The sequence below is a fragment of the Elephas maximus genome, chromosome 11 (assembly GCF_024166365.1).
Source record: "Elephas maximus indicus isolate mEleMax1 chromosome 11, mEleMax1 primary haplotype, whole genome shotgun sequence".
Lineage (NCBI taxonomy): Eukaryota > Metazoa > Chordata > Mammalia > Proboscidea > Elephantidae > Elephas > Elephas maximus.
The window spans coordinates 30271136-30299042 of NC_064829.1; the positions used below are offsets into that span (position 1 = coordinate 30271136).

Sequence of the window (27907 nt, forward strand, 5' to 3'; positions counted from 1 at the left end):
TTAGGAAAACTATAGATAAAATAGGATCCCTCATGACCATGTAAAGCAAGTACTTGCTGAATTCTCTAACATCGCATTTCCCCCGCTAGATTATCTTTGTTGAGATTAAACCTTATTGGTTGTGCTGCATGTTGTATGCCCAGCTCCTGGCCTATTTGGCATGTAGTAGATGCTCAGTAAATGATGTACGAATGATCCTTGTTTGTAGAGATTTTACTGGAGTCCCACTGTACGTGCCCTGCATCTTCCCGTCCTTCAAATGTGTGGATTCCTTGTAATGGGAGATCATCTGGCATGGTGGAGAGTAGTGTTTGAGGGTTTTACATAAACTGTCTCACCAGGATGTAAGGCAAGACTATGAATTGGTATCTCCACTTGTTTTAAGGCTTGCATATGTTATTGTTGTTGGTATTATTTGCTATCAATTTGGCTCCGACTCACGGCACCCCCACGTCCAACAGAACGAAATGTCTGGTCCTGTGCCATCTTGATGATCGTTGTTATGCTCAAGTTCATTGTTGTGGCACTGTATTTTGAGTGCCTTCCAACTTAGGGGGCTCATCTTCCAGCACTATAATAGACAATATTCTGTTGTGATTCATAGGATTTTCATTGGCTAATCTTGGAAAGTCTCCAGGCCTTTCTTCCTAGTCTGGGAGCTCTGCCGGAACCAGTCCGCCCCATGGGTACCCTGGTATTTGAGAGACTGGTGGCAGAGCATCCAGCATCATAGCAACATGCCAGCCAGATGGTGGTTGCGTGTATTAGACATCTGTATAGTGTTTGGAAACCCTGATGGTGTAGTGGTCAAGTGGTATGGCTGCTAACCAAAAGGTTGGCAGTTGGAATCCACCAGGCATTCTTTGGAAACTCTATGGGGCAGTTCTACTCTGTCCTGTAGGGTCGCTATGAGTTGGAATCGACTCGATGGCAACGGGTTTGTTTTTTGTTTTTTTTTTATATAGTGTTATCTGGTTTGTAACACTGTAGTGTTACTCATTTCACACTTAGACACTGAATATGATCCCTTTTATGTATAAAATTCAGTGCAAATGTGAGATGGTACTAGAGTATAGCTGGTGGCAAGTTGCTATGGTGAACGCAGAGGGCCTCAAGGAGATCCTAAAGGAACTGTGGCATTTTGCATTGGCGTGCAGCAGCAGAAGCCAGGGACTGTAGGTCAGGTCAAGATAAGAGACATTTCAGTTCTTTTCATTCTTCAGGCTACATATTGAGGCTTCCCTGCAGGTGGTCGCCAGCCTTAGGTCAGTAGGAAATGCAACAAAATATTGGCATTTGCTACACTATACATCCACGTTTCCAGAATAGTCAGAGAATTTGTGTCTAGTGACAGCATTTAACTCTTACAATTCAAAACCAGGTTCTATAGAAGGATGAAGTCCTGTATAGTGCAGACATTTAATGCGCTTAGCTGTAACTGAAAGGCTGAAGGTTTGAGCCCACCCAGAGGCACCTTGGAAGAAAGGCTTGGTAATCTACTTCTGAAAAATCAGCCATTGAAAACCCTGTGGAGCAAAGTTTGGCTCTGCAACATATGGGGTCACCACGAGTCAGAATTAACTCAGTGGCAACTGGTTTGGTTTTCCTTTAACGTTTTGTTTAAAATCGAATTCTCATTATTTTCATTTATAAATTAAGTATCTTTTTGGTTGCCTACTGTGTTCCAGTCATCACCATAGATCCTGAGAGGAGACGAACAGTACAGAGTTTAGGAGGAGTTGGGTCATGAGGGCAGTAACGTTAGCAGGGATACCTAACACTTTCTGAGGACCTACAGCATGCCAGGCACTGTGCTGAGTGTTCGTTGCATCTAATTAATTTTCTCATTCACTCCTCCCTATTATTCTCCCCTACTGTACAGATGATTTAGAAGAAATACATTTTTTTCCGAAGTCACACACTTAGTAAGTGGCAGAGCCAGGATTGAACTCAAGGCCATGAGGATTGGGGGTGTGTCAGAGGAGGTGCCTTGGAGAATGAGTTGATAAGTAGTCTAGGGGAACCGGGGTAGAGGGAGCAGCCTCTGACTATGTATATGCTGTATACGGGGGTGGGGGAGGGGACCATGCTCTGTGGCTGGGTATACCAAAAAAAAAACCAAACCTGTTGCCGTCCAGGTAATTCTCACTCATAGTGACCCTAAAGGACAGAGCAGAACTGCCCCATAGGGTTTTCAGTGAGTGGCTGGTGGATTTGAATTGGAGAGTTTCTGGTCAGCAGCCTAGCACAGAGTTGTGTATTAGAAGAAATGATGGAGGTTAATGCCGGTAAGGTAGGTGGGTTCACGTTAGACACAGAACCAAGAGTTTTTCCCTTGCCCACTGGGCAGTAGGGAGCCGCTGGAGGTTTTTGAGCCGAGGAGTGACATAAGATTTTTGCTTTAGAAAGTTCATTCTGGTGGCCACGTACACAGTAAATCTGAAGGCTTGAAAACAAGTTAGACGGCAGTTGTCACAGCCCTGTTGGAGGCTGGGAAATACCTGTGAGGGGTTTCAGGAGATAGAATCAATAGGACGTGGTGGCTGTTTTGTTTTTGATTGTTTTTCAGTTGAAGGGGGAGGAAAGAGGAGGAATTGAGGGTGTTCTTGTCATTAGCTATGTGCTGCTGCCATTTAGAGAGAAGGAATACAGAAAGAGGAACGAATTTGAAGGATTAAGTAATGTAACAATTTCTTTACCGATTTGTCGTCAATTGGGAAATGTTAAAGTGTTTTAACTCTGTTGAGAAAGAAATGTGTGTTGTACAAAGTATTGAAAGGGCTTTAAGTAGCTAGTTGAGTCTACTTGGAAGCCTCTAGCCTACTGTGATCAGGGCCTCTGTGATCATTTAATTTTAAAAGTTGGTTAAAGCAGAGGACTGTAAAAATGAAAGAACAGCTAGTAAACATTTTATTCTGATTTTTGATGTAGGTCCCAGGCCTTTTCTTTGACTGTGGGTTTGCTGATAAAAGCCCAAAAACCAAACACCCTGCCGTTGAGTCGATTATGACTCATAGTGGACCCTGTAGGACAGAGTAGAACTGCCCCATGGGGTTTCCAATGAGTGGCTGGTGGATTCGAACTGCCAAGCTTTTGGTTAGCAGCCACAGCTCTCAACCACTGTGCCACCAAATTGGCTGTCTTGCATTGTTGTTGTTGGTAGGTGCTGTTGAGTTGATTCTGACTCATAGAGACCCCATGTGATAGAGTAGACCTGCCCCATAGGGTTTTCTAGGCTGTAATCTTTACGGGAGCAGATTGTCGAGTCCTTGTCTCTCAGAGCCCCTGGGTGGGTTCAAACCGCTGACCTTTTGGATAGCAGCTGAGCGTGTAGCCTTTGTACCGCAGAGCTCCTTGCTTCTGCCGCTCCAATAATACATTCCCATGATTTACAGCCCAAAGGTCTTTAAAGTGGAGCAAAAGACAAAGTCAGTTGTGAAGTGATCTGAGTGGAAGCTCCTTGGTTTTGCAAGCCTTTTAGTTATCTCACTCTCATCTAATCTTGAAGCAATTTTAAAGACACTTGCCTTTGTCAGGAAACCCTGGTGATGTAGTGGTTAAGTGCTACGGCTGCTAACCAAAGGGTTGGCAGTTCATATCCACCAGGCACTCCTTGGAAACTCTATGGGGCAGTTCTATTCTGTCCTATAGGGTTGCTATGAGTCGGCATTGACTCGATGGCAATGGGTTTGGTTGGGTTTTTTTTTTTTTTTTGCCTTTATCAGATCTTTTCAAAGCATCTCATTATTTTTCATATACATAACACTTTTTTTTTTACCCTTATTTCATCTATTCACGTATTTATGTAATAAGCAACAAATTATATAAAGACAAGAATAATGGCAGGGGGCACAAACATGTCTGGAAACAATCACAGAGGACTCTCAGTAAGCATGCAGCTAAACTGGTGTACAGAAGAAAAGCCCACTAGCTTGAGTGTTCAGTAGGTGAAGGACATCTATTTCTCTTCCTCTAATGTTGCTTAAAGGAGCCTTGGTGGTGCATTGGTTAAGGGCTTGGCTGCTAACTCAAAGGTCAGCAGTTGAAACGACGAGAGAAAAGACTGGTGATCTGCTCCCGTAAAGATTACAGCCTGGGAAATCCTGTGGGTTGGGTCTACCCTATCATGTAGGTCACTGTGAGTTGAAATCAACTCGGCACATAACAACAGCAACTGCTGGCAAAACAGTGAAGTGCTCGGATGCTAAACAAAAGGTTGGCAGTTTGAACCCACACAGCAGCTCTGTGGGAAAAGGACCTGGTGATATGCTCCTGTAAAGATTACAGCTTAGAAAACCCTATGGGTCCATTTTACTCTGTCATATGAATCCAAATCGGCACCTACCAACAACGATATTGGTTAGAGGGCAGTGGTGATTCAGTGATAGAATTCGTGCCTTTCGTGCAGGGGACTGGGTTCATGCCCTGCCAATGCAGGTCATGTACAGGTACAACCCATCTGTCTGCAGAGGTTTGCATGTCGTTAGGATGCTGGACAGGTTTCAGCAGAGCTTCCAGACTAGGATGGACTGAGAAGAAAGGGCCTGGTGATCAACTTCTGAAAACCAGCCATGGAAAACCTTATAGATCACAGCGGTCTGATCTTGTGCGTGAGGTTGCCATGAGTCGGGCTCACTCAGCAGCAGCTGACAACAACTGATATTGGTTCATCTGGAGATGGAGGTGAGCGGAGATTGGTTAAATGAGTTTCTATCATATGTGTGCTTTTGTGTGCATGTATGTATTAGATAACTGTTTGAAATGGTTGTTGTTGTTAGCTGCTGTCCAGATGGCTCCACTGCACGGCGACTCCACGTACGACAGGACATTGCCAGGTCCTGCACCATCTTCATGATCATTGGTATACTTGAGTCCATTGTTTCAGCCACTGTGTATTTTGAGTGTCTTCCAACCTGAGGAGCTCATGTTTCAGCATTGTATCGTACAATATTCGGTTGTGATTCCTAGGGTTTTCATGGACTAATTTTCAGAAGTAGATTGCCAGGCCTTTCTGCCTCATCTGTCTTAGTTTGGAAACTGCTGAAACCTGTTCACCATGGGTGACCCCGCTGGTATTTGAAATACTGGTAGCATAGGTTAGTAACACAGAAGCCACCACAGTATGACATACTGACAGACGGGTGGTAGCTGAAATGGTAGTATATTTTTCTGGGCTACATTCTAAATTATATTTAGGACAGTTACAAAGAGGAAATGTATATTATAGGAAGTATCGTGCAACAGTATTTTAAAATGAAACTGCTGTCAGTGGCGTTTCTCATTGGATATAGTAGTGAAACTAAATGGAGTGAGTTCAAGGAAAAAAAAATGAATGTGAGTTCAAGAAAAAATAAGTGGAGGATCTGGGGAACTATTAGATGACTACAGAGATGAGTAGAAGTGTCGTATGTGTATATGTCATTTCATAATTTATGACTTCTTAGATTCCTAATGCCATCAGTTAAAATGGTCATTATTTCAAAGCAAACCCACCTACTTTATGGCTGTGCTAAAAGCATGGTTAATTATATCTCCTAAAGCAGGCTGTGCAAAAAGACTCAGTTTTTTCCTTTGATGACAGGATTTTCATTGTTTAGCTAGCACTGGGAGACAAAGCTGTTGGCTTTTGAGAACACCCAGCTCCACCTTGCAGCTAGCCTGTGTGTGACCTGAGGTTTGATGGATGATGGGTGCACAGGGTGGAGAAGGCACCTAGTCAATGGCCCACTGGCGAGTTAACAGCTCAAGAGAAAGTCCAGGAGCGCTATGTGACAGCTCCAAGAGACTGAGGCAGTGTACACACACCTAGTTCTCAGATGTGTTGTCCAGATGTGTGCTGGCCTTTGCCAGCAGGTTGCAGATAGCTAATAGTCGTGTAATAGCTTAGTGACCTCCTTCCTTTTATCTGTTTTTCTCTGATTTGCTGTTATTACTTTAACAGTGGGGAGAAATTGAAGCTCTTAATCATTTTAGTGGGAGTATGATATCACTTTTTCTGAAACATTTTAAACATACAAAAAAGGTATAGCATATTATAAACAAATACAGGATGTCCTCAGCACTCAGAATTAACAGATGGTAACATGTGCCACGTTTGTTCAGGTTTTTGAGAAAAATAAGACATACAGATAGAGCTAAAGTCCCTCTGTGTTCTGATGCAATTCCCGGTTCCCTCTTTCCGTCCCCGGAGGCAGCCATCGTCCTCAAGTTGGGATGTGTCTTTGTCATCCATATTTTATACTCTAATTGCATATGTTTCTGTTTGTAAACAACATTTAATTTTGTGTTTTTTAATTTACATATGAGCATCTTTTTGAAATTTGTATTTTTTAGCTAATTTTTTAAAATTTGAAGTCCATTTATGCTGATATTAATAAATCAAGTATAATCATTTGAACTATTCAACATAGTGTTTCATTACATAAACTATGATGTATTTATTCATTACTCTACCAATAGCTACTTAAGTTCCATTTTCTTAGGATCTCTAGCAGTGCTTTAACGAACGTCTTTGTATGTGTCTTATGCAAATGGGAAGAATGTTACATGGTTATATGGAAATACTGGGTTGAAGGATGAATGTTACTATATATTGCCAAATCCCAAATCCCTCTCCCCAGTGTTTTACCTTTTAGTGTTCTGTTTAATTGCCTCTCCTCTCTTATATGACATAATTTCAATTTTAAGATGCAAAAAGACCCCCCCCCACAAAAAAAAATACACTCTATATATTTATATGGAGCCCTGGTGGTACAGTGGTTAAGAGTTTGGCTGCTAACCAAAAGGTCGGTAGTTTGAATCCACCAGCCATTCCTTGGAAACTGTATGGGGTGGTTCTACTCTGTCCTATAGGGTCACTATAGTATAATTAAGGGATATGCCTAATGACATTTAGGGTCTCAGGGATTTTTCAATTATCCAGTCACTTATTGAATTTACCCCACATACCAAGGTATTGTGGGAGCATCTGTAAGCAGTTTGGAGCAGGACTGTGTCTTTCATAAAAATCTCTGTACGCATAGTACCTGCAGAGTAGTACATGTCGGTGATCAAATAAATGAAATCGTGTGGAAGAAATAAGGCATGGCCTCTGTCTGCAAGAAATTTGCAGTTCAGCTGGGATTACGGAATGTACACACACGAAAGATATACATTTATGAAGCAAAATAAGTAATACAAAATAATTTGTAGAAATAAATTGGAAATGGAATTAGATTGACAAATCTAAGTTGAAAATGAATTAAACATTTAAAAAAAAGTGAAATCAGAAACTACTCAGTGACCCCATTCATTTTTTCCTACGCCTCCCCAGCTTTTATTTAGAGAATCAAGTTATTAGAATACTCATTCAACACACTGAAAAATAAAATAAAAAGGATAAGGAAAAAGCAGAACCTAACTGAGTATGTAGAACCCCTGGGTGGTATAAATGATTAATGCACTTGGCTGCTAACCAAAAGTTTGGAAGTTCAAGTCTACCCAGGGCACCTCCAAAGAAAGACGTGGCGACTACATTGGAAAATCAGCCATCAAAAACCCTTTGGAGCATAGCTCTACTCTGATACATATGGGGTTGCCATGAGTTGGGATTGACTTAATGGCGACTGGTTTGGGTTTTTTTTTTTGGCATTGAGATGAGACACTGAGGACCAGGTTTTGGATGGGAGGCTGGGCATTCTACGTGTGTCTCGGACACCTGACAGTCTACTGCTTGGCACTCATAGCTGATCAACACATGCCTCAGATTCAGAGTTTACTGAAGTCTGGTACTGCACCATATAACTCCTAGGCCCCTGTAGACTCTGGACAAGGGCACGTGGGCAGATGCAGGTGTTAGCCGGGGGAGTTTTGAAGGTGGGAGAAAAATCTCAGAGGCATAGCGTAAAGACTGATAACAGGAGGCTCAGGATTGAAGATGGGACTTTGCATTTGCAAAGTGTTTCAAGTAACTCCTACCGGGACCATTGTTCCCATGCCGCCTACGTTTAGCATTTCATAAATCAGAACAGTGTTTTAGCTTCTTGACAAAAGTCTCTTTATCCCCAGCTACTGGATTTTTCATCTGTGGAAATGAAACTTCTATTCTGTAATGGTGGTTGATGGAGAGAATACTTTAATGTGTGTGTTTGCCTGTTTGTATGTGTGTGCACACATGAGCTTAATAACCAATATTGCTGGAGCCGTAGTATAAACAAGAGGACACTGGTTTCTTTCTGTGGACACAGCACAGATGGGTTGGCGTGGGGGGCAGTTCATGGAGAGGACATTATGGGAAAAGTCAGGTTTTTCCAGAATTTGAGTCAGAGAGGGGTATAAGAGGAGATGGGAGAACACACAAAGGCTATGAGAAGAGCAGTGATGGTGGTTAAGGGCTTTCGGATTTGCTGAGCTGAGGCAGAGAACCTGCTTAGAAGAAGAAATGAAACATGAAGCAGATGAGGGCCAGATTGGTGAAGGACTTTGAAGGTCTAGCAGTGGTATTTGTTTAATGTGATGTGTAAGTACGGTGGTGATTGGTCAAGGACAGGTGGTATGCTGAAAAGTCTCTAGGGAGCACAGCTTCCACCACTCTTTGGTGTGGGCTGGAGTCTGAAGGAGGCTCTGGGTCCCAGGCCAGCCACAGGAGGCGAAGATCTGGAGTCTGGGGTGAAAGTAACAGGAAGGGGAAGAGCACACAGAGGCAGACAGAGGAAAGAGGATCCTTAGTTTCCAAAGGCCTGTGGGAAGATGTGGTGCAATTGATTATAAACAGAAAACTGAGAAATAATTTGGGAAATCGGGTCTAAATTAGATTCAGTAAAGCAGACCTTCAGTAAATACAAGAATTCTTTATTTCAGGTAGCAAAATATTAGTGATGTCTTCACATTTTCTCTTCTTTGCAGAAAAGTTTACATTAAAATGTAGAGTGTTTTAGTTAGCCAAACTATCTACCTGGCTTTATTAGTTTATTACTTTTTTGAAACAAGAATCCTAGCAATACCTTTGTTACTTATCGTGTGAATTGGGGACCAGCAGCATCAGCATCATGGGGGGGGGTTTGAAATGCAGACTCTCAGGCCCCACCCCAGGCCTACTGAGTGAGGATCTGCATTTTAACAAGGGGTAGATTGTATGCAGAGTACAGTGTGGGGAGTACTGCACCAACACACTTGTCTTCTTGTGACTGTAAAAGAATTTGTAACTTCAAAAATGTTTATGAAAAAAATGCTTATGATAATGGAAAAGTGTGCATTTATTGATAATGGAAAAGAAAGAATAGTAGAGAAAGATCACTCTTGACTCCCTCTACTCTTAGATAATATTTTAAGATGCTTCCTTCCATGAAGTTTTTACGTAGTTTATCACACTGTGCACGTTACTTTGGATTCTGCGTTTGCACTTACAATGATCCAGTGACTGGTTTATTTTGTGTTTACCATGTGCCAAATTTTAGATACTTTCTCGTTTACTTATTACACCGATGTAAGGTGGTATAATTACATCACGTTTACAAGGGAGGAAACACAGGCTGAGAGTTTATATATCCTGCTAGAGGTCCTACCGCTAGCGCGTGGTCAAGTTGGAATTTTAACTCAGTTCCATTTGTAGAGCCTATGCTTTTTCAAATACACCAGAGTAGCATTTTCTTAGTTATTACATTTTTTTTCCTGAAAAATATAGTATTTTACTATGTGGCTATATCATAATTTGTCTAACATTCGCATTCAACATTCTAGCGTTCTTATTTCTTGCTACTGCATAGAATACTACAGTAGACATCTTTGTGTAGAAATTTTTTTCTGCATTTTATTTTTCTTCGGGTGGATTCTTAGAAACATTTTTTAAGTCTCAAAAATCTATACTTTTATGCATATATGTATGTATGATGTATGTATGTATGTGTATATATTTTATATTATATGTAAAAGGAGTCCCAGTGGTACAGTGGTTAAAGCACTCAGTTGTTAATTGAAAAGTCAGCAGTTTGAGCCCACCAGTTGCTCTGCAGGAGAAAGATGTGACAGTCTGCTTCCGGTAAAGATTACAGCCTTGGAAACCCTATGGGGGCAGTTCTTCTGTGTCCTGTAGGGTCACACTATGAGTTGGAATAGACTCAGTGACAATGAGTTTGTACTGTATATATAATTAGATAAGTATAGCTATAGATGTATGACTTTCTCAAGTCGTTGTGCCAGTTTTCATTCACACCAGCCACTGTAAAGGTTATGCTGAATATTTTATGCATATGCACAAAGTAATTTGTCAGATAAGCTTCTGCAGAAAAAAATTACTTAAATTTGTGTTTTCTTTTTGTTTCAAATCATTCGTTTGACTTTTCTTTCGCATAATTTAATGGATATTTGCTACTAAGATATTTAGCTACTCCTACTGTACATAGAATTTTTGTTTAATAATGCCCACACCTTATTAAGAAGACGTAAATGTACATTTCTTAATCTCAGAATTCTTCTTGATAAACTAAGTTTTTAATGATTATATAACTTTCCTATTATACTTTATTGTGTTTTTATTTCTTCTCAAAACTCAAGAAATACACATCATTCTTAGACTATGCTGTAGTGTTTTTTTTCCTTTCTCCTTCCCCTTCCTCCTCCTTCCTTTACTCCTGTCTTTCCCTTCTTCTTTTCCTCCCTACTTTCTTTCTTTTTATAGCAGGAAGGCAAATACTGTACAGTAAGGAAAGCCTTATGTGTTATAAAAACAACAGAGCAACAACAAAACCAACCAAATAAGCCTTTACTTATGTATAGCTTAATTTGATACTTTTAATAAAACCACTGAAGGAGAAAGCATCTCCTACTGTTAGTACACCCACTGCTCACTTGTGGACATGGTTAGGTTACAAAGACCAGGTCGTTATGCAAAAATCAGTGTTATACAAAAATGGAGAATGACCACATCAGATCACAAAATGGAGGATGACTACATCATTGCATAACTGCCAAATTACATCATTACATAACTGCCAAACCACTGAGAATCATGGCCTAACCAAGTTGACACATAACTTTAGCCGTTACAGCCAGTGTTACTCTTGCCTTGCACCTCAGTGTTCATTACTGCCAGACGTGCATTGTTAGTGTGCAAAATAGTTGGATAGTAGATTTTTCACTGTTGTCGTAAAATTGAAATATTGGATGACAAGATAGTAAGTGCAGTGTATTTGGACTCAGATCATTATAAAATAAAATATTGGATATAGAGCCTGGAAAAGAAAATAATGAAAGCATATGAAAAGTAGAACACTTTCTCCAGAAAGAATTAAGCCACATTTTACACATCTTGTATTCTTTTATTTTTATCTTTAATTTAAGCTTTCATGAATATCATTGCAGCCATCCTTAATCTGAATTTTCATTCGTTCTGCTCTTAAACAGAATCTATCGTAGGCAGGTTTTTTTCATTTCTTATGTGCATGATTTTGTCGTCTTATAACGTCTCCATTAGAATACAAATAAAAATATAGCATTATTGTGTAATAGCCTGTGGAGACAAAACCCTGAATTTGGAAAACAAGTACATACGTATGCTTTTCAAAATACGTTATAAAGTTTTGGAATTTTAAAATACTTGGTAAACTGTCAGTAAGTCATTTACATGTGGTTGTGTAAGCAGTAGGAGCTTCTGAAAATGATTTGATTTTGTTACAGTTCATTTAAGTACCATATTTCTGACTTCCTTAAATGGGAAACCCTGGAGGTGTAGCGATTAAAAGATAGGGCTGCTAACCATAAGGTCGGCAGTTCGAATCCACCAAGGCTCCTTGGAAGCCCTATGGGACAGTTCTGCTCTGTCGTCTAGGGTTGCTGTGAGTCGGAATTGACTGGACGGCAACAGGTTTGGTTGGTTTTTGGTTTGTAAATAAACGAGGTGTTTGTACTTATTGCCTCTTTTTATTTACTTAGGGCTCTACACAGCCTGAAGTCATGCCATTGTGAGTAAGAAATTAAACGCCTTTGCCATTTGAATTCAGTTACTTGTTATTTCAAAAGAATAATGTGACATTTGAATTAAACGTACACTTTTAGTTAAAAGAGGTAATATATTTTTCTTCCTCTGTTCACCTGGAGGAACAAACAGTTTTAATGCTGCTTTGAATCAGTAAATATTGTTTTTTTTTATGCATTATAATTCTGTACCTCAAAAACTTATCACAGTATTCATCTTTTAAAATAACCACTTTCATTGGACGTATCAGTGATTGCTGTTTTGAGATATTTTTTTGAAGTGGACTTTTCAAATGCAGGAAGTTCCTTTTAGGTTAGAGTTGATTATCAGTGTGTAGGTTAAAAAAAAAAAAAACACACAAAAAAAACGGAAACCCTAGTGGCATAGTGGTTAAGTGCTGTGACCACTAACTAAAAGGTTGGCAGTTCGAGTCCACCAGGCACTCCTTGGAAACTCTATGGGGCAGTTCTCCTCTGTCCTGTAGGGTCACTATTAGTCAGAATCGACTTGATGGCAACGGGCTAGGTAAAAGATTAGATTTGTTATTTTCTAGTTTAGAGTATATTTGGGAAAACACTATGTAATTTGTTTTAAATTGTTTAAATTTATAAATACCATCACAGAATGAAGATAGCGATACATGATTATCTAGTTCTTAAGATATATTTGCCAACTTAAGAGAAAATTTTCTCATTATTCCATAAAAGGAGACCTGGTTTAAGAAGCTACCCTGTAATGCCATCTTTAGTAGTTTGCAGAGCCCTAAATGTGAACAAAAAGGAGCCCTGGTGGTGCAGTGGTCAAGCACTCGGCTGCTAACTGAAACGTCTATGGTTCAAAAGGGAGAAAAGACCTGGCGATCTGTTCTCATAAAGATTACAGCCTAGGACACCCCATGGGACTTCACTACTCTGTCCTGTAGGGTCACTATGAGTCAGAATTGACTTGATGTCACAAAGCAGTAACAACGGTGAACAATTCAAGAAATATATTTGTAAAATGATACGTTAAAGAGAGCTAACAGTAAATGTAGGGAGTCATTTGAACTATTTTGGTTACCCCAGCGACCACCAAGTATTATTCCTGTTTTCAGTAGTAGCTTCTTAGGCACAGAAAAAAGTGTTTTTCTTTATTTAGAACCAATTCATTATTCTTTTTTTTTTTTAATTGTGCTTTAAGTGAAAGTTTTTAAATCAAGCCAGTCTCTCATACAAAAATTTATATACATCTTGCTATGTAGGAAACCCTGGTGGTGTAGTGGTTAAGTGCTATGGCTGCTAACTAAGATGTTGGCATTTCGAATCCACCAGGCGCTCCTTGGAAACTCTATCGGGCAGTTCTGCTCTGTCCTCTAAGGGTCACTATGAGTTGGAATCAACTCGAGGGCAGTGGGTTTTTGGTTCTTGCTTTATGTACTTCTAGCTGCTCTCCCCCTAATGAGACAGCACACTCCTTCTCTCTACCCTGTATTCCTTTCCCATGTCCATTCAGCCAGCTTCTGTCGCCCTCCAATTCATTACTCTTAACTCTATTCAGTAAATATTTATATTCTGCCTTCTATATGCTGGGCACTACATTAGTGAATTTTTCACTCAATAAAGCAGCTTTACAGCATGAAAGAGGAACAATTTCTCCTATCACACAGCTGTCTTAAATAACTCAAAATACAGAATCTCCTTTCTCTGTCTTAATTAAGTTATTCTCTTGTTCATTTGTCCATCCTGCCATTCATTCATTCATTCAGCAAGTATTCACTGAGAACATTCTGGATGCCAGGCCCTGTGCTACTGGTGCTGAAAGGGAGAGATGCTGAAGGAGACAGAACCTTCCATTCTGGTGGGAAAGGCAGTGACCTCGTGAGAAGTGCCCAGAGGCAGGGCCCCAGCCCCACCTGAGCGGCCAGGAAGGGTGGTCGGAAACGATTGCCATCCTGACCAAGCCTAGAGGATGAGCCAAGCTAGCAAGAGAAAAGAGGCCAGACGGACAGTGATGGAGGCAAAGGGAACACCATCTGCCAAAGACCAACACAAGAAAGGAGGCTGTGCTCATCCCATTGTTTTTATCTTGATTTTGAATTTTCCCAGGTTAAATTAAGATGATAATAGTAAAGGAAATAAAATGGGAACAGTTTGATTCTCCCTTGTTCTTGTCTCTAGACAAACTTAATTTTTATACAGAGATTTTATTTCGTAAATTATCAGCTTACTAAATAATCTGTCATTTTAATTAGACTGGTTAATTCTAACCAGGAAATCATTTGGGCTTTAAAAGATGGGGAATGTAGGACCAAACCATGTTCCCTGGCTTTCATTTTACTTTCTCTGTCTTTTCTCATCTCTCGCCCTGTAGGCCTGGCTGGCAGTACCTTTCGGAGGAGAAACTGCCCTCCAGCTCTCAAGGCTACCAGCTTCCCAGCCTCCCACCCAGGCCAAGCACTCCGTGTCTCCTGTCCTGTTCACCATTTTTTTTTTTTTTTGTTAAAACACTTCCCAAAACCTTTCCACTCCATGTTCCAAAGGATGCCCCACCATCTGCTACTTTTTCCTATGCTGGATACCAGAGGCGAGCCTAAAAAACTGAAGTTTTGGTTTGGTCATCTGGTTGTGGAACCAGCGTATATGTTAAAATTACCTCAGTGGCCTTCAGGAATATCTTGTTGTATTCAGGGGGTGCATTCTTTTTTTTTTTTTTTTAATTTATTGTGCTTTAAGTGAAAGTTTACAAATCAAGTCAGTTTCTCACATAAAAACTTACATACACCTTACTTACGTACTCCCAATTACTCTCCCCCCAATGAGACAGCCCGCTCCCTCCTTCCAGTCTCTCTTTTCGTGACCATTTTGCCACCTTCTAACCCCCTCTACCCTCTCATCTCCCCTCCAGATAGGAGATGCCAACATAGTCTCAAGTGTCCACTTGATGCAAGTAGCTCACTCCTCATCAGCATCTCTTTCCAACCCATTGTCCAGTCCAATCCATGTCTGACGAGTTGGCTGTGGGAATGGTTCCTGTCCTGGGCCAACAGAAGGTTTGAGGACCATGACCGCCGGGGTCCTTCTAGTCTCAGTCAGACCATTAAGTCTGATCTTTTTATGAGAATCGGGGGGTGCATTCTTAATGTGTGTGCACCCTAGAAAAGAGTACATCTGTAAGAATTTTCATATCTCATTTGTCCATGGGGGGGGGGGCGGGAGTTATCAGCTTGACAACCCAGGGACTTATGTTTAAGCAGGTAGTGGGGATAGGAGATGAGGAGAGGTTTGAAACTGAGATCTTGTTTATGAAATCTGTATTCTCTAAGGGTAGCACCTTTAATGAACAGGTAGACTAGGGAAAATTTGACCACTAGCATAAAACCCAAAAACCCACTGGCATAGGGACATAATAAGTCTTATTTCTATCTGGCTAGATGTGGTCTTAAAAAAACTAAACCAAATCCATTGCTGTTGAGTCAGTTCCGACTCATAGCGACCCTATAGGACAGAGTAGGACTGCCCCATAAGGTTTCCAAGGAGCACCTGGTAGATTCGAATTGCTGACCTTTTGGTTAGCAGCTGTAGCTTTTAACCAGTACACCACTGAGATGTGGTCTTAGAGAACTGCAGATGGGCATGAGGGATCTTTTTGGGGTGATATAAATGTTCTAAAATTGAATTCTGGTGATGGTTGTACAACTCTGTAAATCTACCAAAAATCATTGAGCTGTACCCTTAAAAGGAATGAAATTTATGGTATAAAAATTATGTCTCATGAAAGCTCTTTAAAAAGAAAGCAATTTTCATAGGAGATAAGGCTTACTTTGGACATATCATCAGGAAAAGACCGATCACTAGAAAAGTACATCATATTTGATGTACAGTGGAGGGTCAGCGAAAATGAGGGAAACCCTCAATGAGATGGATTGATCCAATAGCCACAACAGTGGACTCGAACATACCAATAATCATGAAGATGGTACAGTATGGGACAAAATTTCATTCCATTATATGTAAAGTTGCCATGAGTTGGAGCTGACTTGATGGCAACTAACAACAACGTAAAGGGCCAAGGCCCAGTTTTTTGTTTTGTTTTTTACTTTTCCCTCAGGGTGCCCTTTAATTATCTACCCTCAAGCTGTAGTAAGGGACCATCAAGGCTCCTGCTTATTCTGTCCCTGTTGGGGAAGAGATCCAGGGTCTCAACTTCCCCCCCAAAACTCCTCCTATGTCCTGCTACAAGCTAAAAGCTTTATAGCTTCCACTGGGAGTCTTTCGTGGCGTCTTGGCACCAGAAGGGGAATTACAAGGACGCTTTTCTGATATGATTCAAGGCCACATCACAAGCAGTTAATGTAACAAAAATAAACAGTAGGGAACACCAGTGGCGATGAATGCAAACATGGCTGTATGCACAGGAGCCGCAGGGCTCAGAAGGTGTGTTGCTGGCTCACTTTCTGGGTACTGGTGCCCCTCCTGACTGAGGGGTGCCGTGACCTGGAGTGGTGCCTGGGACATGCTCGTGGTGTGCTGTGGAATCCCAGAGTCCCAAGAAAGGTGGGCGGCTGTTAAAAAAAAGTCTGGAAACTTGCATCTCCAGGGCCTGAAGACTGGACCTATTCCAAACACTTGTAAATTAAGTACTCATAAACTAAATGTCTGTCATGAGAAACACTTTTAGAGACGCTCTGTCCTTTAGATAAAAAGTTGCTCAATAATCACCCATTGACTTGTCTGAAAAGTAAGAATAGAGTCTTTCCATGAAACTCTCCACTGCTGTCTCTGATCCCACCATCTGTCTATCAGTTTGTTGTACTGTTGGGGGCTTGCGTGTTGCTGTGATTCTGGAATCTATGCCACTGGTATTTCAAATACCATCAGGGTTACCCATGGTGGACAAGTTTCAGTGGCACTTCCAGACTAAGATTAGGAAGACAGACCTACTGATCTGCTTCCAAAAAACAAGCAGTACATACCCTGTGGATCCTAACAGGAGGTTGTTCTATCACAACAGAACATTGTCCAATATAGCCCTGGCAGATGAGCACCTTAGGCTGGAAGGCACTCAAAATGTGTAATGGCCTCAACAGTGGACTCGAGAATATCACCAATCGTGAAGATGGTACAGGACTGGGAAAAGTTTGTTTTCCTGTACGTGGTGTCACCATGAGTCGGAGGCAACTCTCGGCAGCTAACGACATCATCTTCTGTTAAAGAAGACACGCATATTTATTTATATTAGCAAAAGCAATTTCTGTGGGTTCAGGTTGATGAAGATCCTATATCTGGTTATTTTTTTCCAACCCTGTGGAGGAAAGTCCATCAGATGAAATGTCATTGTGAACCATGGATTTTGGAGTAGATGCTTTGTTTGTTCATAAACAGACATGTACTGGACACCTGTTGTCTGCTAGATTCTGTCCTCCATGGTCAGGGCAGCAGCACATAACAGAGACTGGGTCCCTGTCCTGTGGAGCTTCCATTTATTCAAACACACAAGTAAATAATGAGACAAATATTCAATAGTAGCAAGTGCTCTGCAGAGAATTAAAATATAGAGATGTGATAGAGTGATTGGAAGCTTACTAATGTATCCTTCTGAAAAAGAACACTAGAGATGAGGAAACCAAAGATGGCAAATAGCCCTTTTCAGATTTCATCCGGCATATTTTTTTTTATGGCGTTAGAGGGGGCCTCATTCATCCACAAAAAAATATGATGACAAAGGATAATCAGTAATGACTTGGCGAGTAAAATTAACAACCATTTACCCATTTTTCATCACAGTTTATTAAAAGTTCATTTAGGATGTTACTTTCCAGCTGCCAAACTGGATGGGTGTAGGCTCTGTGAAGAGATGGTGCTCTTGCTCGTTTTTGTGTCTCCAGGGCCTGCCATGTTGTTGGTGTTCAGCTAATATATTTGAAATGTCTGCATGAAACAAAACTAGATTGAGTAGAATTTTCCTTGTAGCCCTATGGAAGAACAGGCCACCTTTTATTTACTTTTTAAACTGAAGAAGAACATTATCAGTCATGACTTGGATATGTGCTATTAAAATTAAATATCCTGGTCTTTTAAAAACATATTTGTTGTATTACTTAAAAGAAAATTTACAGTTAGTTCTTAGATAACTTTGTTGATGGAGGCCAGGAGCAACCCAGAAAGCCATACATTATTTCTTTGACTTTGATAGTGATTTCTATTGCTTTTGTTTTGGCCGATTTCCTTAATCACCCTCCTAATCTTTCTGCGTGGGTTGAGTTGACATTTTAATTTTTCACTGAGCAAACTGAGTTGCTGTGTGTTACGGGAAACCAGACATTAGACCTGGACATTTATTGTGGGTAACTTGGAAGATGTGGAGCAGTGGAGTTGGACCTGATCAATAGTACTTCTTTCTCAGGCTTGATGATGTGAGGATGATACTTAATGAATGCAGTAGAGCCATGGTACTCCTATGAAGGTGATACAACTTTTTACAAACACCACAGATAATGAATGTTATAATCTGATTTGTAATAGGATTCAAAAGGAAAAATTCTACTGATGCTGTCTAGTCATCTATGAGACCTCTAGCCCTGGTGGCACAGTGGTTAAGTGTTCAGCTGCTAATCAAAAGGTTGGCAGTTTGAATCCACCAGCTGCTCCTTGGAAACCCTATAGGGCATTCTCCTCTGTCTTGTAGGGTCACTCTGAGTTAGAATCGAGTCAAAAGCAATGGTTTTTCTTTTTTCAGGGATGCTCGACTCTATGGCAACAGGTTTGGATTTTTTGGTTTATGCGATGCATAATGGAGCATTTGGAGTACTTAAAAAAAAACAGCTAAGATGATTCAGAATAGATCTTTTCCTTTTGAAAAATAATCTTTTTTTTTTTTGCTTTGAAAAATACTCAACTGTTATGAATCATATCAAGAAAAAAACGAATCTTTTCATATTTTATTTTTCCTCAGCCATCACCTGAGGGAATAGGGGGCTTTTTCCCCTAAGATAGGAACCTTTGAACTAGATTTTTTTCCCCATCACTCTGCATGTGATAGACATGCTCTTTGATAACTGTTTGTTGAATGAATGCTGCATGAACAGGGTTCTAAAAGCACTCCTGTTCTTCCTTGCTATCATAATACGAGTAGAGAAAAATCTTTCCGTCTCTTTAGCCAGTGAGTGATAAGAGCTTTTGTACCAAGGCACCTGCAGCCCAAACATTCCTTTTTCTGTTATTGTTGAAACATCTCAAACCTAGATTGAGGCCTTTGGCAGCTCACCACAACTGTTTCCATTTCTGTGTGGTGTTAAAAAGTGAATTCAATATAATTGGAAAACATAGCTCGTTTTAGAAGAATCAAATTAATCTTATCTTTCGATTGTTACCACAGTGTACTCAAAGTTCCAGAACTTGAGACACAAGAGGGTAAAAACTGAGCCTGTAGCCCAGGGACCAAGAGGATAGCTAAGTGAGGTCTCCAGTTAGGCTGTGGAGATCTCCGGGTGTTGTCTCTTCAGTACTGACTTCTGCATGTTCAAAGCATGCATTTTTAGTTTTTAACTCAGCCCTCTTTAAACTCTTTATATATGCCTTTTATTTATTTATTTATTTACCGACATGGGAAATTGGGTAGGTAGAGGGAAGATTTCACTAATAGAAATGAAAAAATTAAATAAGATAATTAGTTCAAATAGCAAGAAAATAAGTAATATATGGTTCTATTTGATGTCTTACTCCTCCCCCCTCCCATTTTAAACAGATGCATTTAAAATCTTATTTACACTGGTTATATGGATTATATTTTTTAAAAATCCCCAAATCATTTGCATTTGCTTTGGGAAGACAGTCAGAGACTGCTTGGTGAGTGATCTCTTACAAGTGTCTCTATCTTTTGGGGCCAGTTCCCACTTAGCCTTGTGCTAAAGATGCCCTGGGCCCAGCTGGTCACTGGCTGGGCAGCTTGGCCTCAGCTTGCCACAAAGTGAATAACCCACTCCCGCATAAGCAGGACTTGGCTGTTTTGCTGTTGAATCAATCCATATTCTGTTTGGTTGGCTGGATGATACATCCTGGGGAGGAATTGTATCAAAGCAACAACTGAATCACAGGAAGTGTTAACTGAATCACAGGAAGTGTTTAGAAGTAAATTGACTTAAATGATGCCTGTGTCTCTTTAAAAGGTGTTTAAATGTGGGGAGAATTTCTGTGGTGATGGCATTAGAACAGAGATGGTGATCAGAGTAGTTTTAGTCATGACTATTTAGCACCCCGCCCCCAACACACATACTTTTCGTTGAAAAAAAACACCCTTAATCTTATTGTCCCTCACAACAAGTATTTTTATTGTCCATAGGTATTGGGGTCATAGTTTACACAGAATTCTTGTTTTTACCTTAAGTTCTATCAGATGTGTTTTTCTACATTCTAATACTTTCCCATCTGACTTTTTTTTTTTTTTGAGGCATTTCTTCAATTGCAAATTGCAAAGAGTTTTTTAAAACCTCAGTTTTTCACTCTTCTAGCTAATGCTGTGGTGAAAAGCTGCCTGCACATAGAAGTTTTCTTCTGTTGGCATTAACTGTATTTTTAGAAAGAAGAATGGAATACTGGACCAGATCTGTCCTTCTAGAGCCCATTTTCGGAGATACCAGGCAGAGCACAAGATACCACGTATCCCCTTGGCAGACGTTATGGCAGAAGTTGTGTTTCTGAAGGCAAGGGCAGAGGAATTTAGAGAAACATTCAATGTTGCTTAGATTGCTAATCCTATGAATTGTTAGGTGGCCCCTGGGACTGTGACTTTTAAAACAGCGTAGGTCCCGTAAGTAGTTTGGGTCACAGAAGAGGCACAGCCTCCATTGGGAGTAACGGATGAGTTCATGCGATTCCTTCTTCAACCCTGGGGTCTGGGATGCTGGGGCAGCGGTTAAAGATGTGTATGACTGACATGGGCCAATTAGACTTAGGGGTCCCAGAGTTCCATTGTAACCCTCAAGGGCCCAATCTCCACACGTTTGGAAGGGAGAAGAGTCATTCTGGAGAGTTCTTCTAAGAACTCGACATAGATAGGGAACATTTTCAGAACTATCAAAGAAAGGCTTAAAAGATGCCACCATTTGCCACTATGTTTGGGGGGATAAAATTGTATTTGAAGAAGCGTATTTGGTAAGAGATTGTCTTGTAGTAATTATGCCCATTTATTGGATGAAAAATTCCTTTGAGAATCAAATATTTACATCATTATTTCAGGAAACAAAATCTTAATTGGTCTAATTTTTAATATCCTGGAGAAGCTTAAAATTTTTCCATGGCACTGTTGGTGAATATAGGAATAGCCAATCAATTACTTTCTTGTATTCTCAGCAGGTTTTCAACCTTTGGGATACTCTCTATACAGAGAGAAAAATTTTGAGCAGTTTTATTACTAATAGTTTATTTTCAAAAAGCAAACTATGGCAGCGACCATAAGAAGCCTTCTCATTAAAGGATTCCAAAATACACTTTTAATTTTTGGGGAGCATTTTTACTTGTATGTTTGTTTTTTAACTTTTTATGTTAGAAAATTTCTTATATATTCCGAAGTACATAGAATAGTTTAATGAATTTCCATGTTCTAATCACCCCAGCTTCAACAATTATCAAATCATAGCCAATCTTATCTTACCTATACTTCTACTCACTTTTAATCGTCTTACCTCAAAGTATTTTGACACAATCTCAGTCATATCATATTATCTATGAATAGTTTCATACCTCCAGAAAAGCAGAGAATCCCTTGAAACATTGCTATAGTATCACTGCAGCACCTAAAAAAAAAAAAAAAAGGCAATTCATTAATATGATCAATGGTCATTTATCTGATTTTTTATTTTTTTCTCTTTTCATAAGGAGAAGCTCACATGCAGTAAAGAATTTTTATATATGTCATCAGTGTGACTACCATCCAGATCAAGTTATGGAGCATTTCCAGCGCTCCAGTTGGTATCCCCTTGGGCTTCCGTCTCAGTCAGTATCCCGCCAAGGGGAACCACTGTTCTGACCTCTGTTACCATTAAAGGTTATGCATCTTCTGTCCTGTTTAAGAAATCTTTGCTTAACTATGTTCTGTCTGTTTTTTTCTCCCTTTTATCCTAGAAGTCTTACTGGTTTTCTTTTTACTTTTAGGTTGATAATCCATCTCAAATTAAGTTTTGTTTTTGGCATGAAGTAAGAGTTAAGATTTATTTTTTTCTGTGTGAGCTAGCACTATTTAGTGAAAAGATTAGCCTTTCCCATGTGAATTGCAGTGGCACCTTTGTCATAAATCATATATTCTATTCCATTGACCTGTTTGTTTATCCTTGAGCCAATATTCCACACTGTTTTAATTACTGTAGCTTTATTAAGTTTTAATATCTGGTAATGTAAGTCCCTCAGTTTTGTTGTTCTTCAGGTTTGATTGGATGATGGTAAGTATTTTGCTTTTTCATATGAATTTTAGACTCAGTTTACCTACCGAAACACGCACACAGCAGTGTTTTGCTTGGGATTACATTGAAGCTCCAGTTCAATTTGGGAGAAATTAACATCTTAATATTATTGTCTTCCGATCCTTAAGATTTGTATATATGTTTATTTAGGCCAGTGGGTCACAACTAAGGTCAATTTTAGCCTCCAGCTGGTAGTTGGCAATGTCTGGGGACATTTTCATTGTCTCATTTTGGGGGGTAGAGGACAAGAAGGCCCATCAGCTTCCTACAATGCACAGGACAACCCCCACAACAAAAAATTATCTGGATCTGGCCCCAAAATGTCAATAATGCCACTGTTGAGAAATCTTGACTTAGGTCTTTAATATCTCTTAGGAATGTTTTGGGTTGTCAGTGTAGGGATATTATATATCTTGGTAAGGTTTATTCTTAGATATTTTTTGGTGCTATTGTGAATGGTAATTTTTAAAATTTCGTTTGCTAATTGTATGTTGCTAGTTTTTTTACTGGGTATGTTGCTAGTGTTTATTTGTGTTTATGTGTTTGTATATGTGTATATATGTATGTATACATATATGTTGTTTTTATCTCTCTCCTTACGCATCATTATTGTTTTATATGTCTTTTATTTTAGAGATTTCCATTCAATCTCTTGTTTTCCCTTACACTTTTTTATTGTTGTCCAAGAATCTCGGACCTTTGACCTGTAGAACTTCCCACAGCTTGGATTTTCTGATTGTATCACCATAGTGGTGTTAATGTGTTCCTCTGTCCTGTGTCTTTATGATTGTGGCCTATATCCATGAATTCATAAAAAAAAAAAACCCAAACCTGTTGCTATCGAGTCTGGTCTGACTCATAGTGACCCTCTAGGACACAGTAGAACTGTCCTATACAGTTTCCAAGGAACGCCTGGTGGATTTGAACTGCTGACCTTTTGGCTAGCAGCCGTAGCACTTAACCACTATGCTACCGGGGTTTCCGTTAGGAGCCGCACAATGGTGATACTCTAATTTTCTCCTTTGCTTTTCATTTATTAGCTCAGGATACTTCTGTAAAGAGAAATTTCCTGCGAACCAATTGGTTACTCTGAGTTCATAGAGAAAAGGCAGGATAAATTTCCTTTTTTTTTTTTTTAATCATTTTTAAAAATAATGACTTGGTTCCCTAGGATCTTCCGTAGGTAACCAATGAGTTTCTTCTTCTTCTTCTTCTTTTTTTTAATTAAAAAGAGTATTGTGAACTCAGGGTTGAAACTTACTTGATGTCTCAGTCCATGCTGTTTTTATCCTTACTGGTGATTCAGTTGTTCTCTTTGGCTAGTGGCAGCCTCTTCAGAACCCTAATATATTTTCTAAACTTCCTTGCTTTTGTAACAAAATATCCCAGGCTCATTTCGAACATTCCTTGCCCCTGACCTAGAATCAGCCATCTCTTCAAGGAGTGATCGCTTCTTTTACTTATTAATATTTAGAGAGGCTGCTTTGTTGTTAGTTGCTGGCCAGGCAGCTCAGACTCACGGCAACCTCATGTATAACAGAACATTTGTATTCTTGAAATTGTATTGATGTTGGTTTGATTTGGTTTCATTCATTGACCTACCTGTGAAATCAGATTCTGACTGTATCCCAAAGGAGAAATGGCTGACTAGGGCGGCTTTCTTAACGCTGTGTGGGTAGAGTAGTAAGTTTGTGAGGTCTGGCTCCTTGGTGGAACCCTTTGATCTACTTGAGAAATCATAGTTGTTTTATGTGTGTAAGCTTTTGAGCAAGTTTTCCTTTTAAAAAATGAATATTAATCATCTTCCTTTGACCATATTCTGGCAGGCGTCAGATGGTTTCTTCAGTCTTTATAATAACTGTCAAGTCTTTAATAGCTATAATGAAAAGACTTACTAAAGCAGTCTGTATGATTTGAAATTCTTGTTTGCCTTGCTTCGAAGAATAAGGGGCATATTCTATCCTGGCAGAGAGAGCTGTGAACCACCTTGTCTCTTTAACTTTTTTCTTGGGATAATTTAATCTGCTTGAAGACCCCAACTCCTGTTTAGTTGTTAGGATTATAGAGTGATCCTGATAGCTCCAATGCTGTTAAAATTAAAATTTATAATAAAATTAATTTTATTTTGTTTCTTTAACAGAAATCATAGTCCATTAATGAGTTTTGGAGCCAGCTTTGTCAGTTTTTTGGTAAGTTGATATGGGGAGAGGTTTTGGTATGAAGGAAATAAATGTATAAAGTATGCCTGTTAGTAGTCACTGCCATATAGATACACACTATTGTGGAAGATTTTTTAAAATTTAAAAACAGAAATAATGTTTTTGCCTGTTAGCTAATGTTTATGCAGTAATTTCTTTTCCCTATCTGTAAAAATAAAATGCTTATACCTTACTTCTAGAGTATTATATATTTTACAACCAGAATCCTTTTTAGAATAAAAATGTAATTGAAAGACCTCTCCAAAAGTTAAAGCAGTGTTTAGGATCATTAGAAGAAAAAAAAAAAAAATCTGTGTTTGGGTGGGTAATAAAGGTTTGTTCTAAAATTATGGAGTAAACGTGGCCTGGAATACAAGTTCGGTCCACAGAGCTAATATTTAGGAATTGAGGGGATAGGCTGCAGTGAGGTTTTAAAGTAAATTGGGCAGTGCAGAAAGTTGGATGCTTTCATTTTTTTCATAAACACTTATAACTTCACACAATGTACTTTTAAACATGTAGATTTTTTAAAAAAAATTTCCATGGAGTTATATAACAGCCAACAAGAAGTCATGAGTGGATACAGAGAGAAATAAAAGGGAGAAACATTTAGACTTGAGATTTAGGAAGATATAAGAAAATGGGCATGTGGTACTACTCAGCTTGGCAGCCGCTGATCCTGGTGACTAGACCAGCTTCTGTTGAGATGAGGTTTTCATTCAAGTTAATTATTTCCTCTTATTGCCAGGTAACATAACAAAATTTTAAGGCTTACTGTTTACAAGAAGATGGCCGCTGGGTGGTGCAAACAGTTCCCACCCAGCTACTAACTGAAAGGTTGGTAGTTGGAATCTACCCAGTGGTGCTGTGGATGTGGAAGAAAGGTCTAGCAGTCTACTTCCATAAGAAAGTGTGAAAACCATTGAAAACCCTATGGAACACAGTTCTACTCAGACATACATGGGGTCACCATGAGTCGCAGTTGTCTCAACAGCAACAGGTTTATTTGCAAGATGGCATAGTTCCTGACCTTAAGGAAAATGGTACCAGGTGGGGATCATAAGATTAAAGATTTAAAAAAACCTTAATCTTAGTACCCAATTACCTCCAAGGACTTTAAGGAAGACATAAGGAATGGGTCTTGGCTGTGTGGAGGATGAGGTGGAGAAGAGAGACCGTGGTATTTGAGGCAGGGTTGAGATTTCAGCAGCCTCGGGATGGTTGGGAAGAAGAGTGTGACAGGGAGACTTGGGCAGAAGTGGCACAGGTCTGGTTTGGATAGAATGGAAAACTGGATGGAGTCATACTGCTTCAAATGCCAAAGTGGGTCTGGCTGGCTGAATGTGATGGGGAACGGAGAGCCAGACACAGTTAGTCTATTAGGTCCCTCCACATACGGTGTCCCACAGTGACTCCGCCGCTGCCCTGCGCCAGTTCATCTTAGAAACTTCAGTTCTTCTACTGGGTAAAAGTAACAGGTTTTTAAGAGAGATGGGATCGCCCCTTCCCAGGTCAAGTGTGGCCTGGGAAACCATCCAAGATCAGGTGCCTGGAAACTAGCTGTCAGTAGAATTTGTAAAATGAATTCCTTAGGAGTGAACCACTGGAATTGATGTTCCTGCAGAGATCGATGATATTCAAAGGACACCTGCTAGCTGTTGTTTCATTAGAATTTCTAAAACAAAAAGTCACATACAGAAGAGAAACAGTAAGACTAAGCTCTGATTATTCAGCAGAAACCATGCAGGCTGACAATGGGATGACATATGTAAAACCTTGAAAGAAAAAAATTGCCAACCAGGAATAATATATCCTGCAAAACTCTCGTTCAAATATGATGGTGAAATTAGGACATTCCCAGATAAACAGAAATTATGGGAATATGTAAACACCAAACTAAACTTATAAGAATTATTAAAGGGAGCCCTTTAGTCTGAGAACAAAGTCAGACCACAGCCTGAATCTAGGACGCAAGATGGTACCAGCCAGATAGCAACCTAGGAAATGAACTCTCAAGGACTATCCAAAACCAAATCAACTGCAGCAGGGAACCAGAGAGATTAATCTGTAAATGACAACAACGGCAAAACAAAGAGGGAATAAACGATGTAGGTATAGAACTTGCTAATGGAGAGGAAGGCAGGGCAATACCAAGTAATAATAGACTGGTTCAAACCTAGGAAGATAAGGGTAAATTTCAAGGTAATCACAAAGAAATTTAACAGACCTACTCATCAAAATGAAGAAAAGCATAAAGTCTCTTTAGAATTTCTGTGCAGCACTTGATGGAGCCAGCGATACACACGTGGGCAAAGTGGACTTTTGAGTGAAGCACCATGATAAAAACGGAATTGAGTGGACCAATTAGAAATTATACAGGGTTCTTGTTCCCGTGTTTAACAACAACAACAAAATTGTAAAACAGTAATTTCAAGGACACTTAGTAGTAGTAGTAGTACCATATATTTTTTCATGTTGATGTTGTTGTTGTGTGCCCTTGAGCCAATTGCGACTCATAGCGACCCTACGGCACAGAACAGAACTACCCCATAGGGTTTCCGAGGAACAGCTGGTGGATTTCAATGGCTGATCTTGTGGTTGCCAGCCTGAGCTCTTAACCACTGCACCACCAGGGCTCGGGTGTCATAGAAGTACGGTATATTCTTATTTTATATTGAGATTACAGTTTCTTTAAGATGAATGAGGCATGCTGTAACATTCTGATTATTTTACTTGCAACAAATAATTTGTGTGATTTTTTTTTTCCCCCAGTTTGGAGTTTTCTTATGATAAATTGCCCTAAATTTTCACACATTTACCGATTTCATTCATTTTCTCATTTCTTTGTTGGAAGAACGCCATGATGACATTTGAGGAGGAAAAAATGCAGTTGGCCTGTGATGACTTAAAAACTACGGAAAAGCTGTGTGAGAGTGAAGAGGCTGGGGTGATTGAAACAATCAAGAACAAGATCAAGAAGAATGTAAGTCCTGAGTCACTAAGTTATGAACTGTGAGCCATGTTACTCATTTACTCTGTTTTCAGTATTTGGAATATGACTGAAAAAAAGCATGGAATGTCTCTTGTGGCTTCTGATTATGTAAAATGTATTTTTTAAAACAATAGGAGCCCCCTTTAGTCATTAGAGTATTTTGGTATTAGTAGGTGTTACGACAAAGAGGAGCCCTGGTGATGCAATAGTTAAGAGTTCGGCTGCTAACCAGAAGGCCATCATGTGTACTGTTGGCATATTTGCAAAAATCCTGAGAAATTTCTCAGATTACTTCTTACATCATTTTGAAAGCATATGGAAGCTATTTAGCTTAT

At 39.6% G+C, this 27907-nt stretch overlaps 1 protein-coding gene and 1 long non-coding RNA gene across 2 annotated transcripts in view; one reads left to right on the forward strand and one right to left on the reverse strand.

Annotated features, from left to right (window-relative positions):
* TTC39C (tetratricopeptide repeat domain 39C) overlaps positions 1-27907 on the forward strand; it is a 100478-nt gene that overhangs the window by 20530 nt on the left and 52041 nt on the right. Inside the window, exons 2-3 of the mRNA XM_049901665.1 lie at positions 24523-24571; positions 27435-27563. Coding sequence (XP_049757622.1) covers positions 24523-24571; positions 27435-27563 — 178 coding nt within the window. The remainder of the gene's footprint in view (positions 1-24522; positions 24572-27434; positions 27564-27907) is intronic.
* LOC126085888 (uncharacterized) overlaps positions 21541-27907 on the reverse strand; it is a 61827-nt gene continuing 55460 nt past the window's right edge. Inside the window, exon 4 of the long non-coding RNA XR_007519362.1 lies at positions 21541-21719. This is a non-coding gene — a long non-coding RNA (uncharacterized LOC126085888). The remainder of the gene's footprint in view (positions 21720-27907) is intronic.